Source organism: Telmatherina bonti, assembly GCF_933228915.1.
Source record: "Telmatherina bonti genome assembly, chromosome: 1".
Classification (NCBI taxonomy): Eukaryota; Metazoa; Chordata; class Actinopteri; order Atheriniformes; family Telmatherinidae; genus Telmatherina; species Telmatherina bonti.
In genome coordinates, this window is record NC_136619.1 from 33,001,897 (window position 1) to 33,020,752 (window position 18,856).

The window sequence follows — 18,856 nt, forward strand, 5'->3', positions numbered from 1 at the left end:
TAATCATACACACACACTAACCAGCTGCTGGACAAAAACTACAATTGATAAACTACAATGCAAAACCCTGAGTGACATAAAAGGATAAATGCTCTCATTGGTTTACTTTCTAACAGTGATGTTTCAAACATGAATACTCTTCTTTTGTTTTTATTTTGATGTTCTGCTGGACCGTTGCACAGTATTACAGATATTAATTTGCATATTTTTGTTGTTGTCATAGCACATTAGGGCCTGCAGCTGAGAATTGTTTAAGGGGTCAAGGAAAAGGAAAAGGAATGCTGTTTTTTTTTTTGTTTTTTTTATGAGCTAGTTTTACCGATAAGAACAGCAGATATAATACACTTTTTTACTACCGTAGTTATCTAAAGGGCCACTATAAATTCAGCTATATCTATAATAGCAACAGCACCTTCCTAAAATAACTTTAGGAAATAATTGCAGTAAAGTGGAAAATACTGTAGCCTGTATTTTTGCTTCACTTCACATACTAAGAAAACAGAAATGCTTATAGGTGAAATAAGGTGGGGCACATTTAAAATATAATTTCAGAGCCCTGTCCCAAAATCAGAAGTCCAGTCTTAAGCTTGAACCTAACTTCACCCCTAGGACCCTCTCTAGAAACTTGTGCCAATGGGTACACAAAGTCTTACCAACAATGACATATTTACAGTATCAATGTTTTATAACAGTTATTAATGATTAGTCATTACGTTTAATTATTTACTTTGAATTGATTCAAATGTGCACTTTTCTTTAAACTAAAATTTACAGTTCCTGGATATAATTTTCCCCGTTGTTTTTAGGTTAGTAATACTGAGTAAAATATAATAATTTCTCCTTCTCTTGTTTTTGATTGCCAGAACTATAAGAACAGTGCATGTCTCTGAGAAAGTCGACCTAAAGTCCTGCAGCTTCTTGGCTGTTTAGAAGTCTCTTTAATCTCAGGTCCAGGCAGGGAGGACAGCTAGCACAATTGGAGAATGTCTTTTACTACGTTTTACTGTATAGATTAGTTATTTAGCTCTACTCAAAGGTCTATCTAAGACTTCTGCTTTTTATACTAAAGCCATTATCATTTATCTGCAAGATGTGCAGAATATGTTATTTAAGATCCAACAAATCTAATTATATGTTGGATTTTCAAATATAAAAAGCAGTGTAATATGTCTGAGCCAGTAGCTGATATAAGTTATAGTGTTTTCCTTCTATTTATTTATGGGAGCCCTTAGAAATGTAGTGTCAAAGACTCGCCTGATATCCGTATTTAACTTATTACATTGCAGACAGAGGTGCAGGGCTTAATGGATGTTGCTAAGGGATTCTGTCTTCCACATTTAAGCACTTACGACATTAGCTAGAGTGCAGATTTCCTTACAAATTGAGGTATGTACACCTGCTGTCACTGCCTCCCCATGAAGGATCCACAGATCTCTGAGGAGCACTGTTTCCTCTGAAATTACCAAAGCAGAACAGACATAAGTCAAGCAGATGGCAGAGGCTGTGAGACATGAGCTTCACTGACAGCTACAAAAAAAAAAGCTGCGGCATGAGACAAGACTACAAAATAATCTGTAGCTATAACAATGAACTTAAGTCAAACAGTGAAATGTTGATGTCATAATTACTTGTAAAAATGTCCTGTAGTGGAACAATGAAGTAGCTGAAGGCAAAAAGAAAGGTCCACTATTGTGCTTAACTTTCTCGAGCCCGACTTGGTCAGTGTCATTACTGCTGAGAATCATTATGGCCTGTGTTTCAAGTTTGATGTGCATTGCGCAGTTAGTTGTCATCTTATAATCAGCACATAAAACACGTGCTGGAGATTGTTTTTTTCAGCTAGCAATACAGCCAAGGTCAAATTTGAAGTCATTAGCCTGTCTTTCACTGCGCACATAAATCACTGTGGTGTATCAGTAATCAGGAAGTTTACTTGTTAAGAGGTCTTTTAAAGGCACTTTAAAAGTCATGTGGCTCTAGTGAAGGGCCTCCGGCATGTTCCTGTAATCTATGGTCTTATATTAACTCTCATTTTCCTCATGAATATGGCCATTCCATCTGTGCTAACCAACTATCTAACTTTCATCTCTAAATAAACTGTGACAAATGGAATAATTAGAGACATTTATTAATTATATAACTTTTATGAGTCCAATATCTTAGTCAGTATAAAATCTAGCAGCCACTGATTGTATCCCGTTGCAAAAATATCAGTGATAAAAGTATTTTTAAAACCTCTCATATTAGTCATATGTTTTTTGTCCTGGTCACATACAGCATAAACACTCTTAAACCTTGAAATTTTTCCACATTGGCTGTAATGTTTTTTTTCCTAGTGGGAACCTCCATGTGGATATTTCTTGGTAGTTCATGCAAAGGGCCTGTAGGTGTGAGGAAATGCTATTCATGGCCCAATAAACTGCAGCCACGGAACAACATGTGCTGTTACTCTGCACTTCAAACAATAATATTAGTAATCAATTCTCCAGAACTCAGGCAATGAGCACCTTTATCTCTCTTTTGTCGTTCATGACTTGGTTAATCGTTAAGCAACACCTTTTTGTCCCCTGTGATGGAGCAAGGACATACCTGACACCCCTTGTTCAGATCTCTAAGGGTTGATCCAGAGAGTTGGCCAATAGCTGACAGCCAGTGTATGACCCTGAGTATAAAAGTTGGCCCTCTGATACAAGCCATGTTCATTCTGAAGAAGTTCAGAGCAGCAGTCGAGATCTTTATTAGCATAATCCCAGATTAGTGTTCATATCAATAAACAAGAACAACCGTGCAAGCTGATGCCGTGTTCTCCTCTTTGAGAACACTCTTGGATGTTTGAAGACTTTAGAAAAATCTATACTGCTGTTTTATCATTGACTGTTAAAAATCTAAGAGTCTCCTCTAGCATTCCTGATGAAGAAGCCGAAGTCTAATGGAGTGGAGTATGATAACTCTGCTTATGATTCAAACCTGGACGATCTTCCAGTCTATGAGGAAGCCAACGATGAGCATCGGACAGTCCGGCCGTCTGTGATCAGTGCCTTTGGTCATGACACATTAGACCGAATACCCAACATTGACTTCTATCGAAATGCTGGTAGTGTGAGTGGTCAGAGAGCTGTGCGACCATCCCTGCAGGAGCTTCATGATGTTTTTCAGAAGGTGAGTGAATGCATGTCTGAGTAGCAATTTTAGTTAATTAAAACTAAGATCCATGCAAGTTATGTTCGTCTCTTGTTAGTCTGCAACCTAATCTTTATTTTTACTGCTCCTCAACACTCTTTGTGCAGAAAGTAATAGAATAAACAGCAGTTTGAGTTTTGCTCCTCAGGCCTTCAAGCTATTCCACTCAAGTTAAAAAGACATAACAGCAAACTATATTCCAGCTATTTCAATATTCAGTCATTCTCACAATAAACAGAGTTGTGAACCGTTATCTCTTCACCTTAAAACTTGTAAAATTATACATAGAACAGTCAAAAGGTTATTTCTGGAACTCGGCTGTGATTAACACACTTGACACACTTTAGAACATTTACTGCCATTTATGAGGATGTTTTGGGAAAGGGGTGGGTTTATAGGTCAGTTTGGGTTTATAGCTTGAACTAAATTCTTTTGTTTTTGCTTCTATAAATATAAGAACAATGTTTTTGCGCTCTTGCCAACAGGAACTTAATGTCTTATTACTGCAACAGACGGATTGCATGACACAATTTGAAATGAAAAGAAATTAAATGAAAGATAGCAAAATTCTTCCGGAGGATGATAATGATGATGATTATTATTATTATGATTATTATTATCATCATCATTGATATTATTAATATTATTATTATTATTATTTTATCAGCTTTTGACATTGGTTAAAACAATGTTAATATTGTCAAAAGGGACCAGGAAATCATGCTGCAACCTCCCCAAAATAATCCAGTGATGTGGCACAGAGAGGAAAAACTCATAACCCAGAGTGGTAGTGTCTCTCTGTAACAGAACAGATAACTCTAAAAATGATCCTACAGAACAACTGCTGAAAAAATGTTTCCATTACTTTATATTTACTTCTTTCTTCTTCCAAAAGAATGGAGCGATCTCTGTGCCAGACACGGTGCAGGACGATGGAGAGAAGAGCATCGGGGTCCCCTCTGAAGACCTGGAATCTGCTAAGCCTAGTAAAAGCAAAGGGCCTATAAAATTTGGCTGGATAAGGGGTGTTCTGGTGAGTTATGCTGGCCATTGGCAAGCCCCCCCATGTTATATATAAATAAACCACACTGTATTACAGTGGCCTGGCAAAAGGAGGCCCCTTGTGGCTCAATAACACAGCTAGAACAACTTGTTACTATTGATGCTGCTTGGCACAAACAAAAAAATAAATGTTTTAATATATTAACACCTAAATAAGAATCATTGTTGCGCTACTATTGTGATAAATTCTAATCTGCTATGAGGAAATTGAAGTTTAATTGTTCTTCTCTTCTGACAGGTGAGATGTATGCTAAACATCTGGGGTGTGATGCTGTTCATCCGTCTGTCCTGGGTTTTTGGCCAGGCAGGCTGGGGTGAGTAAAGCAAATATGGCTACCTTTTGTAAAACAATGCTGATTTAATCATTTCATTCTTTTTATCTATGTAGTTACTTTTTTTAATTCTCTCCTTCTGGTTTACTCTCACATTTTTTGGAAAGTTTTTTGACTGGAACTTTCATGTTCAGTGCTCTAGCAATTCACAAATTCACTTTAACTTGCCTCTCTGAACTCTCATGTAAGTTTATTACATAGAGCAAAACCTCTACAGGCAGTGGGTGAGAGAAATGGAAACAAAGTGAATGGCTTCATAAGTGTGCTCATTATTTAAAATACTATTCATCGACAGAAGCTTTTGTTCAGTCAGCACACCCAAAAGCTGAGAAAATTGCTGCAGTTGACAGAGCACTTACTCCATTTGACTTTAAATCATGTTTAAAGGTAACTGTGGGGAGGAAGTTTCAGCTCACACACAGTGTTTTATGACTGACAACCTGAATATAACATCTAAGATCAATTTGGTTGATAAAAACACAAATTTAAAGTGATATCATTGTTGTCTTTCAGGTCTGGGAATGGTGGTCATTGGTCTCAGCTGTGTGGTCACCACCATCACTGGCCTTTCCATGTCAGCCATATGTACAAATGGTGTGGTCAGAGGAGGTAAGTCAACAAATCAATCAATGTGCCTGAACTTCATATTCAGGGTAAACCATCACAAATATTGAATAAACTTGCAGGCAGAACCAGCAGTTAAAGCATCATTTATAAATATCTCCTGAGATAACGCACACTGATTCTGACATAAAATCTTTTAGGGAGACAGCAAAATGACCGGGAGGACAGTGTGTGCAGATAAAGTCACAAAGTACCGAAGCTGCACCTGAATGTCACCTCTTGAAGCCTGTTCACTGTTTTACAGCCTGTCCTGACATAAAATCAATCAATCAGTGATGCAGTGATTAATCATCCACCACTCTAGATAATGACATGGTCCCCCGTGCATCTGGCCAAACTTGTTATTAAGTTGCATAAAACCTTCAAAGTCTGGGACATTTTGCTGAAATATAAAGAAAATTACTGTGCTATTAATGACTTATCTGCAACAAAATTACTGTCAGAACAGCCAGTGAGCTCACTGGACAGGCAACAAAAGACATGTATTTAGGTTTAACTCTAGAAAAACTAAATTAAAAAATATATTTATTATTATTAAATACTTACAGCTTTTATACTACTGGGCAAAAAGTGGGACAAAAAGCAAAAGTAGTGTCATCATGAAACCTTCCCTAATTACTACATAATTGTGTTATTTCAGTTATTTGAGAAGATTACTTGTATTAATCAACTGTCTTTATTCCCCTGCAAAACAACAGCTGCCCGAAACAACAGAAATGTAATTTATCAAAGTTGTTTTCTACTGTGTCAAAGAGCTAACATCCTTCAGATTGTACTATCATCTTGTTGCAGTTTCTTCTGCTGCAGACTTTTCATATCTGCTGTGTCAAATCTTTTTTATTTAAAAATAAGAAAGGAAATAAAAGCAAATATTTATGTTTTCAAACTGATTTTTTTTTTTTTATAAATAATTGTAATTTTCCTAGAATTTGTGTGTGGCATTAAATTACTTGTAGAAATGTCATGATAGTGGCGTTAAAATAAGGACAGAAAAAGAATTAATAATAATTGCAAATATTTTGAAGACACATAACCAATTTTATAGGCTCAGCAGCCCAACAGTCTGAAGTTTGTATTTAGATCTACATGAAGTTGTTTTTCCATCTTCTAAGGTAAAGCAGATCTGCCAAAGCATTTTCATGTCACTACTGCAAATTTATCATTTCCCTGCTTTAAAGGACCATTGTTTGGGAATGTAGTACTTGATTACTTGGAAATTTACTGCAAATCTAAATCTAATGTCCTAAAGTGTGTGTCGTTGTATCACACATTGTACATTTCAATTCATTTCTGGTTTCTTCTTTTCTCTCTGTAGTTCCAAGCCTGCAAGTTTAACTATGTGATTAAATCAAATATTGAAACAGTAAGCAGAAAAAAAAAGTAATTTGTGTTTGCACTTTACTTTGCTATTTCAGGAGGAGCTTACTATTTGATATCTCGCAGCTTGGGACCAGAGTTTGGTGGGTCGATCGGTCTAATTTTCGCCTTTGCCAATGCGGTGGCTGTGTCCATGTATGTGGTGGGATTTGCTGAGACAGTGGTCGACTTGCTGAAGGTGTGTAATGCGTGAAAACGACAGAGCTAAGATATTTGACTGTTTGCTTACCTTTGCCTCATGCATCCTTCTTTTTTGTCACACTCAGGAACACGCTTCCCTCATGGTGGATGAATTAAACGACATCAGAATCATCGGATGCATCACAGTGGTGCTGCTCTTGGGCATTTCAGTGGCTGGAATGGAGTGGGAGGCAAAGGTGAGAAATGAGTGCTATGCTTCTTGTTTCTGGGTTTGTGCTGTTGAAACCTCCTTCTCTAACTTAAACCACTCTCACTCATTTGTCCCCATAGGCACAGATTGTTCTGCTCATTATCCTGCTGGTGGCAATAGTGAATGTGTTTGTAGGAACAGCAATTCCTGCAACTGAGGACAAGAAATCAAAAGGCTTTTTTAATTATAACTGTAAGACTCTGTCCAAACCTTTCTACATCCCTATTGACAAAAATATATTTTTCATCCACAAAACAAATCCAAATCTAATTCTGCAATCATAATCTAATTCTCTTCTGATATTTTTTTTTACAGCAAAGATATTTATGGAGAATTTCCCGCCAGCTTTTAGGGATGGTGAGACATTTTTCTCAGTGTTTGCCATCTTTTTCCCTGCGGCAACGGGAATCCTGGCTGGAGCCAACATCTCTGGAGACTTGCGGGTAACTTTTTTTATACAAAGGTCATCGCATGTCCTGTAATCATGTACAGGAATCATTAACTTTTATATGCTACAGTGTAAAAGTGGCTCGATAACGGCTCTAATAAAAGAAAGAAAGAAAAAAAATTACTTGTGACTTATTATCATCATCTTCCAATACAGAAAGGTTTTCCTCATACTGTTGCAATTTCATGACAACAACCTATTTCATTTGACAGGATGCCCAAGCTGCTATCCCTAAAGGTACTCTGTTAGCCATCCTGATCACTGGCGTCACCTACCTCGGTGTGGCCCTCTGTGTCTGTAAGTATTGTTTTAATTCACAAGTTTAGTGTATTGTTTTGTGTGTTCATTGTTAAAAAAATGTTCAAAGTCCCATTGTGTGTAACAGATTCACTAGTTTAGGAAACAAAACCAAGTCAGTCTCATGTTTTTCTCTAAAAGATCAGTAGCGATTGAATGATTAATAAGACAATGAGTTTACTTATTTAGAGTTTATTTGAACCAAAATATTCTCCTAAATTTAGTCCAAATTTGGTGTTTCAACCAGAAAAAAAAATGAGCCCAACTGGTAATTCAAATTTACCACTTCAGCCTTTAAAAGCATGATTAAAATCCCAACTTTTGCTTGCACTTGCAGGCATATTAGTAGATCCACATATTTCTCCCATTCTCCCATTTTTTTTTTTTTTTAAATCTTTTCAGCTGCCACAGTTGTCCGGGATGCCACAGGAAACACAACTGACATCGTCACTAGTGGCTTGCCATGTAATGAATCAGCAGTCGCTGCCTGTGAACTGGGATATAATTTCTCTTCCTGCATCACAGGAAACTGCAAGTTTGGCTTAATGAACAATTTCCAGGTATTTGAACTTATCTGAAGAGAAGACTATTGCTTTTGTGCATGTGTGCAGGTTTGTTGTGTGTGTCCATTTCTAAGCCCCTCTTCTAATCACCCCTGACTCAGGTGATGACCATGGTGTCTGGGTTTGGTCCCCTCATTACGGCAGGGACATTCTCAGCAACTCTCTCATCAGCCCTGGCTTCGCTTGTTAGCGCTCCTAAAGTTTTCCAGGCAAGTAACTCCACACTTATTCCTAAATGGGGTTAAAATGTTCAATTTCATATAAATTCTGACATTATTGGTTTCTCTAATCTAAGCTCTGTCACTCCTCAGGCACTATGTAAAGACAACATCTACAAGATCCTGTACTTCTTTGCCAAAGGACACGGCAAGAACAACGAGCCAATCCGTGGCTATATCCTCACATTCGTTATTTCTGTGGCCTTCATTCTCATCGGTCAGTTCAACTGTCTATCAATACTTAAGCATAACACCTTGGAATCCTCACACCAACTAGCTTACTCTACTCTGTCTTTAAAATGACATCAATCTTTATTTCATAGTCCAAATCAAACTATAATGTTTCACTTCAGTTATATTTAAACTTAAGTAAGTTAAACTTGTTAGTAAGTTAAACTTATTTGAACGAAAACCAATATATCCTGTTTCTATAGCTACTGGGTAGTAAGTACGATACTGGATTACACATTTTCTTCACACTATCAGTGTTTGTCATCAGACATTACGTTATAGATTTATAACAATTTACTAAACAACAGCAGACTATTTTTCTTTGAACTAAAATAGCTTGAAAGTAACACTATGCACATTTCAGACTTATATGTATGTATATATATATATATATATATATATATATATATATATATATATATATATATATATATACATATAGTTATGTATAAATGCTACTTTCAATAGTTCATATATCAATAGTCTGATATATGACAAATTTCCTTTTCTTTTTATAGGCAATCTCAACACCATTGCGCCCATCATCTCAAACTTCTTCCTTGCATCTTATGCTTTAATCAATTTCTCCTGTTTCCATGCATCCTATGCCAAGTCTCCAGGTGAGTCTCAATAAAGACAGCTACCTCAAGAAATTTTACCTGTTCTTAGTGATATCACAATGATATCACAGTTTTTGTTTTTCTTAAAACAGAGATCCATTTCAAAAAGCTGCTAATTTTCCGGTGTTGGATTGAAAGTAGACTTAAGGACAGTCACTGGATTATATTCTCCATCTGATCACTTGCTGATTGCAATCGATTGCTACTGATTACCATCAGTTTCCAACAATAAGCCTCTTTTATCACACTCTTCCCAGGTTGGAGACCAGCGTATAAATACTACAACATGTGGCTGTCTCTGCTGGGTGCTCTGCTCTGCTGTGCTGTTATGTTTGTTATCAACTGGTGGGCTGCTCTGCTCACGTATGGGATAGAAATCCTCCTCTATGTATATGTCACAGTCAAGAAGCCAGGTGAGCTTGTTTACATGCTTGGTAGTATCTGAGAGAAAGACGTGTGTTTGGAAAACTACCTTGTTAGGTTACTTTTTCCTTCTCCAGATGTGAACTGGGGGTCATCCACACAGGCGGTGACGTTTGTGAGCTCAGTCAGCAATGCTCTGTCTCTTGCCGCTGTAGAGGATCATGTCAAGAACTTCAGGTAATAATAACTTCAGGCATAATTATACAGTAACATCAGAAAAACATTCAAAATGCATTTCCTCAGTATTAATATCATAGCATTGCCCCATTTCTTTCTTAGACCTCAAATCTTAGCTCTAACAGGATCAGCAAGGTCCAGACCAGCCCTCTTAGACCTGGCTCACTCCTTCACAAAGAACTATGGACTCTGCCTCACTTGTGAGGTTTTTGAGGTAGGTTCTAGTGTACATTTTACATATCATATTTCTGTATTCTTAAAATTAAAATGCAAGCTTGCATTGGAGTTAAGACTTACACATCAAGCAGATTTCATTTTGCAAAGTGTTGACTTCACAAGCAGCAGAGGGTCAATGAAATATTAATTCAAGTGAAATTCCAACTTTCTGGAAACCAGAAACTAAAGTTCTCTATGAAAAAGAAAGATGAGTATAGGATTTCTTTTCCTCTCAAAAAACATGCACACATATGCATGTTTTGTGACTTCTGCAGGGGCCCAGGTCAGAAGCCCTTCCAGCGATGAACGCTGCAATGGAGAAGAACCAGCAATGTCTTGTGAAGACTAAACGCAAGGTGTTTTATGCTGCAGTGGCCTGTGACAAATTCAGAGAAGGGGCTGAGAGCCTGTTGCAGGTCAGTTCGGGCATGATTTGCACAACATCTCTGACAGATAAGGGAGAAATAAACATTATCACAGAATAATCCTTTTGATTAAAGTGTAACCTGTGACATTTGATCAGAGGGCAACGGCAGATTTATAGAAACAGCTGTCATTAACCCATTTCTTCCTCTCACCACTGACTATCTATTCCTTTGTTATGACTCTGGCCTACACCTGTCCTTAGGATCTTGTCAGGAACTCTTTGTAGCAGGCAGAAGAAGAGAGACTTAATGAGGAGAACAATCTTGTAGCTTGGATTATTACACTCTAGTGATAAGACCGGTGTTCATTGTTGGGACTGCTTACTTTACAAAGCACAGCAGATTTAAAGCTATAATTGATTAACACTGCACTGGATGAGTCCCAGTTGTCAAAGCGATAACGTCTGCTTGTAAAATGGCTTCCTAGCCTAATTGTAGAGGACAGTTTGGAAGTTTATGGAGAATGCTTTTATGCTTGAAGGTGTCTGTGTTGCTGCAGTAAATGCATCGCATCTGTTTTTTTATGGGTGTTTCTATTCAGGCTTCTGGTCTTGGCCGTATGAAACCGAACACATTAATGATAGGTTTCAAAAGAAACTGGAAAACAGCAAGCACAGGTGAAGTGCAGACTTATGTGGGAATACTACAGTAAGTCACAAATAATTCTGCACATCTAACAAAAATGCATTTAAACATGGAAGAAAGGATTGTGTTAAACTGGAGTCCTGCTTCTCTTTACGACAGTGATGCATTTGACTTTGAGTATGGGACAGTGATGCTGAGGATGCGAGAGGGACTGGATGTGTCGCATATTCTTGAGGCAGAAGGTATGTATGAAGGTTACCCTAATTCTTTCTCAGTGTAACAACAGCTAAGTGTCTGTTTAATTTTACGTTTTGGAAATAAATAATAAATACACAAGCAAGTTATTAAAAAGGAAGAAACTCAGAAAACACTGACACCTTATTTAAGAAAAATATAAAGGAAAGATGTTTATTTGGTGTAAAATCAATATATATGATATGTTAAAATAAAAAAGAAGTTGTATCAGGCCAAAGACCAGAATCTACTGCAAATCAAAATGTTCATCCTTGAGGGGTCAGTGAACATCCTTCATGCAGCAGGACCATCTTTACAAAACCATATTTTAAATACTCAAGTGTAGAAGCACTGAGCACGTAAATTCATTGTACTCATTGTCTGAATCATAAATGTCAAAGTTTTGACATGTATATCCATTAATAAACATAAACATGTAGAAAATGATAGTTTAAAAGTTGTTGTTTATGTTTTTAATTTGTTACTAAAAGATTTATATTCTAAAAACAGTTGGATCTTACATGGAAATAAACTTTTTGACATAAAACGGTAAAAGAAAACATATATTAAAGCACAATTTAAGTCCAGACTTAAAACTCATCTTATTTCATTGGCTCTGAATTTAAGCTGACATTTTGGGGTACACCTTTGCTTTTCCACTGCATTATTTCTTTTTATTTATTTATTATTTTTTCTACTTGCAATTTTTATTTAATTTCACTGCTATTCTGTTAGTAGGTCTTTATAGTTTTTTTTTTCATCCTAGGTTTTTATTGTTCTATAGTTTTTATCTCATTTTTGATCATTGTTGTTTGTTGTCACAAGAGATAATGAACCCACAGAACAGGTTAGCAGCTTTTTAACTGTTTAATGGAGCAATCACCAAATAGACCAGATGGCTGATGTCCAAGGTTCTTGGTAGACTCTGGGGAGGCAGGGAATGATCCAGGCAGGCAGACAGGACTGGCTGGGAGGATGGTCCGAGCGGGCAAGGCAGGCAAGGCAGGCAAGGCAGGCAAGGCAGGCAAGGCAGGCAAGGCAGGCAAGGCAGGCAAGGCAGGCAAGGCAGGCAAGGCAGGCAAGGCAGGCAAGGCAGGCAAGGGCTGTGGATTGTCTCAGGTGAGGTTTACACCTAGAAGAGGCAACGATCCAGCATTGACTGGTGAACAGCTTGGGTCTTATAAACAGGTGAAGAGCATGATCCTGATTCTGCTCAGCTGTGCAGGCTTAACCACAGGCCACGCCTCCGCCAGACACCACAGAGAGCTACCTCCGGGTTGGAAATCCATGACAGTTTGTATATTTTGTTATTTGAAGCCCTTTGGTCAGCAGGAGCTGTTTTTAAATATGCTATATAAATAAATAAATTTGAATAAAAGTTTTATTGAACATTAAATAATAAAATAGATTTTTTTTTTTCAACTTTCAATTCCTGTAATGTAACCAAAAAGAAAACATCTGAAATATCACTATCAGGACAACCCACAGCATACAATAATAATAATAACAATAAAAAAAGAAATGCTGATAAACCAGAGCACTTTGTTCTGTAGATGATGAAGTAATTTTAACTAGTAGTTTTTAAATAAGATACAAACCTAACAACAGGAGATCTTTGCCCTGACACATCAGCGTTTTTTTGTTGTTGTTTAGGGTCCCAATTAAATCCTTTTTTTTTTTTTTTTTTTTTTTTTTGTATGTTTTGTATTGCCATAAACTGGTTTATTTAAAAAAAGAAAAAGAAGAAGAAACAACAATTTAATAAGTGCTTTGTTAGTATCATACATAGAATTTTAGACTTTGTACATTCCTCTAAAGTTATTAAAAATCTATCTATCTATCTATCTATCTATCTATCTATCTATCTATCTATCTATCTATCTATCTATCTATCTATCTATCCTGACATCTTGTCAAATAATTTTTGGTTATTAGCCATAAAAAATAAGTAACTTATTATTAGTGCAGCAGAAAGTACAATATGTACTGCTCATAAATACAAATACTTTGTATTTAGTTATTTTTTTCCACCACTAATGACACAAATACTTGCAGCCTTTTGACAGGATATGCAATTGTTTCTTTCAGATGAGATGCTAAAGGCAGCGAAAGAGCAGCAGGCACTGGGTAAAGAGATGATGAATGGAGAGAAAACAAAAGGACTCTTCAGGAAATCCAGGAAATCATCTCAGCAAGTGCTCACGACCAGAGGTATCAAGAAGTCATTTTCTGTGTTTCAGATGAAACCATTCATTCTACTTAAGGAAAAAGCTGCATCACTGGGTGGTTTTTAAATAGTAGGAAATAGAAGTGACCGACTTGCTCTCCTCCAGATGCACTCTTATTTCCACCAAGTCAAAATACAAAATAACATGCATTTAACAAATGAAGCCAATGACTCTTATCTTTCTTTGGAACTTTCCCCATACTTGCATTGAGATATAATTGAATCAGCCACTCCCACTAAAGACGTGTCTGAGGGTCTAATCCAATAATATGGCCCCTTTCGTTCCACTTTAAAGACCATTTCATAAGAACGGTCCTTTAGCTCAGACAGCAGAGGGTGCCTGCAGCTTCTCACTCAATCTGTCTTTGTCTCACATACACACACTCACCACTGAGCCGCATCTCAGCAATGCTCATTTATTTATAATGTGCATCCATTAAACCAGAGAGCGAGATTTATCTGATGCTGTTGGGTCAACCTCTAATGCTGCTTTTCAGTACTTTTCACATCAAACTTTAGTTTCATACTTCCTTAAATGCCATTGTACTGTTGCTCTGTTACATCCAGCTCTCATTCCCTCTGTCTTTTTTTCTCTTTTTCAGTGTCAGTGTGCAGCCCTCCATCTCCGCAGGATGCCAAGATTAATGAGAGGCTGGTGGAGGCCAGTGCTCAATTTAAGAAGAAACAGCCTAAAGGCACCATTGATGTGTGGTGGTTATTTGACGATGGAGGTGGGTAGCCTCCTGTTTTGTACCTTGCCTGTGACGGTGACAGATGTGTAAACAATCACACAATAAATGATTTTTATTACTAAAGCAGCCTATGAAGGCTGAATAAATTTCCCTGTAAATTCTGACTACTGCATGCCTCTTATCCACAGCTTGATTCTAAAAAGTTACATCTGAATTTATCTATGAATGTGTGTAAATGCAGCATGGATGGAATTAGCTGTTGAATATAAAATGTCAATCACATGTAAATCTCAAGAAAATTAGTTAAAATGTTGCCTTAAACTGTTACAGTTCAGAGAAAAAAACCCAAATTCACTTTGACAAAATTGTGCTACTGTAAGCACAATAAAGCTAAGCAGCACATATCTGTGTTACATTTCTGTTTCTGGGGGCATAAAGACATGTTTAAAAAAAACAATCAATTTCTACACGTGAAATGACCCTTTGGTCCACTCTTTTTCTGAAATTTCTGTTCACACAAGCATTTCCCAGTGGGAAGTTTGATGCTGGAGAAGTGTTCTTATAACTGGAGAGGCCTCAAGGAGGCTGTGGGCAAGTGTCTATCAAGAGCACAGGAGCACATAGAGAAAACTAAATGTGTTGCAAAAATACAGTGGAGAAATCATATTGTTTGCAAGTGAGGTTATTTGATTACTGATGCTGTGTTGATAGCCGCTACACAGCACAACAAAGAACATGCGTGCAGTTATTTATCTACCATTTTAGGACTCCAGTGCTTCTGTTTACCAATTTGCTGGAGTCTGTGAGCCATTTTGTGGTGTTTCTGAAACCTAGAGACTTTTATCTCAAAAATCATAGATGTGTTCTATTCTATATCTCTTTTTGATACTACTCTTTAAGAGAAACTACAGCGTTTGTGTGAAAACTGGACATTACAGCAGAATCAAAAGAACATTTCAGCGAGCATTTCTTCTCCTCCCCCATCTTGTTGACAACTCGGTTGAAAGTTCTGTCTTTTCCATCCTCACTCATGTCCCTCACGTTGTGATTTTGCTACTTTGCTGTGAGGATCAAAGATGCAAGGAAACAAGAGTGATAAAAGCAAGAAGACATTAACGTAATTAAAAGTACCCCAGGTGTTTGACTTCAGGCCATGACAAACACATTATCAGCCTGAATTAGTCAACAACTTTAGATGACAGCCAATGCAACACTTCTAGTCTTATTTACAAGTCCATGAAAGCCAAATTACCAAAAAGCCCCAGTTCTGTACATGCCAAAGTGTGTCTATACAATGATAAAAACAATTAAAAGAAAGAAATGCATTACAATTAATTACAACATGTTATGCATGTTATAAAGGATATTACAGAACACTGTTGTATTTGTGTACAAAAAATTAAGTGTATTGGTTTTAAAAATGAAGAAAATTGTGTTTCCTTTCTCTCAGGTCTTACCCTGCTGCTTCCCTACATCCTCACCACCAGGAAGAAGTGGAAGGACTGCAAGTTAAGGGTTTTCATTGCAGGACAGCCTGGACGCAGTGATCTGGATGAACAGGAGTGAGTAAACAAATAAATGTATCATTATCAATTTTGACTTTGTGTGTGGACATTGGGCTGAGCGCATACATTCACAAAACCCAGACATTCATGAGAAAGCAACATCCAAGTCAAAGAAATATGTCAAACAAATACCTATATTTATATGTAATCCGTATGTGATCATTTGGTTGCAGGATGAAGTCTCTATTGCATAAATTCAGAATCAACTGCAGTGACATTAATGTCATTGATGACATCCACATCAAAGCCCGCTCTAACAGGTAACCAAATAGTGCAACTGCAATATGTTTCACATTTCAGAAGTATTTTCCATGATCAACTTATATTTTTATCAACATTCCTTCAGCTTGAAGAAGTTAGATGACATGATTGCGCCTTTCCGTCTGAACGAGGGGTCTAAAGACTTTGCTCAGGCTGAAGCCATGAAGATAGAGTACCCCTGGAAAATCACTGATGAAGAGTTGAGCAACTTTGAAGAGAAGGTAAAACTACCAACACTAGGCTTAGTTAAAAATGCAGAAAATGCACAACAGTCTATCGTCTCTTTCTGGTGGTGGTTCAAGTGGATTATGTCATTTAAAAACAAATACTGGTGTTTTCCAGACCAACCTTCAAGTACGACTCAATGAGCTGCTTCAGGAAAACTCCAAGTCAGCAAACCTAATCATTGTGTGAGTATAAACAGCTGACATCTGGATAAAATTCAACTATTGAACCTAAATCAGAGCTTGAAGTCAAACTAACTAATCTTTGTGATGTACTGTTAACCCTTTGCAGGAGCATGCCCATTGCTCGTAAGGAATCAGTCTCTGATTTCCTGTACATGGCCTGGCTGGACGCTCTGACTAAAGACCTTCCACCCACTCTGCTCATCAGAGGAAACCACAAGAGTGTGCTTACTTTCTACTCATGAGCACCTTGCACGCTATAAAACAAAGTACTTTGTAGATAAGAAGGGCCAAAAAGGGATTATCATAATGATGAGCCACATTTATACAGTACATGAACGTGGATAACATTCAGTCTTCCAGGCAAACATTAAGATTTTGATCAACAAATTAACAAAACAAAAAAGCATTAGAGGAAACCTATAAAGTATCAAAGAAAAACAAACACAAAAGTGCTCCAACTGTAAAGTTGACATTGGTGTGATACTTAAAAACCAGTCCCAGTTAAAGCCTTAAATATCTTACAATTAACCTTGTTTTATTTCTCGGTTTGGGCTGTTTCATGAAGGATTCGTGGAAATTTATGTGGCTACGTTCAATATTGCTTGTACTGTATGGCATTGTAACCAGTTTGCCAACAGCAAAGATTTTTTTGGGGAAGACTGTCCTGCATGGCTGCCATGGAAAACTGTTCTGCTGCATCCAGACTTCTCTATCAATGCTGTCAGTTGGGGATAAGGCTAATCTATGTGAGATCGGCTCAATGAACAGAGGCAGAGACAGACAGTAGCACAGAGCTGCTGCAGGGGTTATACTGACTGAGCGTGACTGTAAGATATAGATGTATATACGATTCTGAAGTGCATTTTTTAATAAGAGAAAAGTTTCGTCAATGATTAATAGCAAAATAATGGCTATTACTGTCAGTTCTTCATAAACTATGACAACAATGGTTTGATTATGTTTTAACAAGCTTGATATTCACTGAGTGAACTAGATTGCTATTTTGCAATTGTTTACCTGTTCCACATCCTGTTGCTAAAGTGTTTTAATGTTACTATCACAGTGCACGTCTTTGTTTAAGGGAAATAGAGTGTAAAGACATTGTAATGCTGTATATTTTAGACAAGTTTCTCTTTTCCTATTTAAATAATTATGATCACCAAAGATAAAGAATTAAGCAAGCAATCCTGTTATGGTTTCTACAATTTTTCCCCCTATATGACAGTTACAGGTTGAACAACTCTCAAAACAATCTAACCATGCTTTTACAAAGCTGTTGAGGAGAAACAACTTTCATTTCATCCTCCTAACATCTGAAAAAAAACATAAAATATTAATATTTTTCACAACTTTATACAGTTTAAATAATTTTGTTTTCTAAATTTCTGCCCAAATTCAGTCATCTCTATGAATAAATGTATTAAATAGTGTCTTTCAGAGTCACTGCATCTGGACAGGCTTTGCTATGAGTAAATGGAAGCAAATACTGGAATAGCTTTATAAGTATTTTTAGTATTAAGTATTTTATTTATTTGAAGATAGGGACAAAGCATATTAATAGACTTTTCATATAAATATGCAAGATTATAACCTGTGTCTAATTTCCATATATGATCCTTTGTATGAAGATGGATTTAAAACAGAAGAATGCTGTACAGTAACATAACAGACAACAGCATATATGTAAACTTTATGGTGGATTTGCAAATCCATGTAGCTCTTCATAAGTAATACACGTGTCCAGGAATCTGTGATAACGGTCAAAACTGAGGATGTTGTAGTTTTATTTGCTGTCACAGTGGTTTAAATAAAAGGGTTTTCCTTTTATAATTTTTATTGATTTTTTTAAAGAGAGGCCTGCTGTGTTGGAGTGTGCCTGTAGAATGTAATCTAACTGTATATTATTAGGTTAAATCAGAAAATATTGTGACTATGGCTGGCTGTGGTAAAAGATCATCGTATGAAATGGAAGCTTGCTACATTATCTTAACTGTAGTTGTAATTTTCTTTACATGTACATTAAAAAGTAAGCAAAAGTCATAAACCAAACAGGTTTTTTAAAAAGACTCACTCTTTCCACTGTTAAACATTTAAGGATTTGCACACTTTTTTTGTTGGTTGTTGCTTTATCAGCACTTTTAGAATGCTTTTCTTTAATTTCATAACTGGCTTCAGACTATGGATGGAAAGGTACTCTTTTATCTATAATGAGGTCTAATTTTCTTATTAATATTTGTTATTATTATTCCAAATAAAGAAACATTCTCTTTTGTGAACCATAACCTGTGCATTTTTATT

The 18,856-nt window shown here is 36.7% G+C and overlaps 1 protein-coding gene across 1 annotated transcript; it reads left to right on the forward strand.

The window, feature by feature from the left end:
- Positions 1-2,910: 2,910 nt before the first annotated feature.
- On the forward strand, positions 2,911-16,800 carry slc12a1 (solute carrier family 12 member 1; the record flags this gene model as incomplete). The annotated part of the gene is made up of 26 exons (XM_079246040.1): positions 2,911-3,159; positions 4,076-4,213; positions 4,481-4,556; positions 5,088-5,183; positions 6,614-6,753; positions 6,842-6,952; positions 7,047-7,158; positions 7,282-7,409; positions 7,627-7,711; positions 8,114-8,271; positions 8,376-8,483; positions 8,586-8,709; positions 9,242-9,343; positions 9,601-9,756; positions 9,844-9,943; positions 10,046-10,157; positions 10,435-10,575; positions 11,126-11,232; positions 11,329-11,411; positions 13,492-13,614; positions 14,233-14,361; positions 15,773-15,884; positions 16,061-16,147; positions 16,234-16,369; positions 16,491-16,558; positions 16,665-16,800. 26 exons carry the CDS (start codon positions 2,911-2,913, stop codon positions 16,798-16,800), a joined length of 3,117 nt encoding a protein of 1,038 aa, XP_079102166.1.
- Between the last annotated feature and the right edge of the window lie 2,056 nt (positions 16,801-18,856).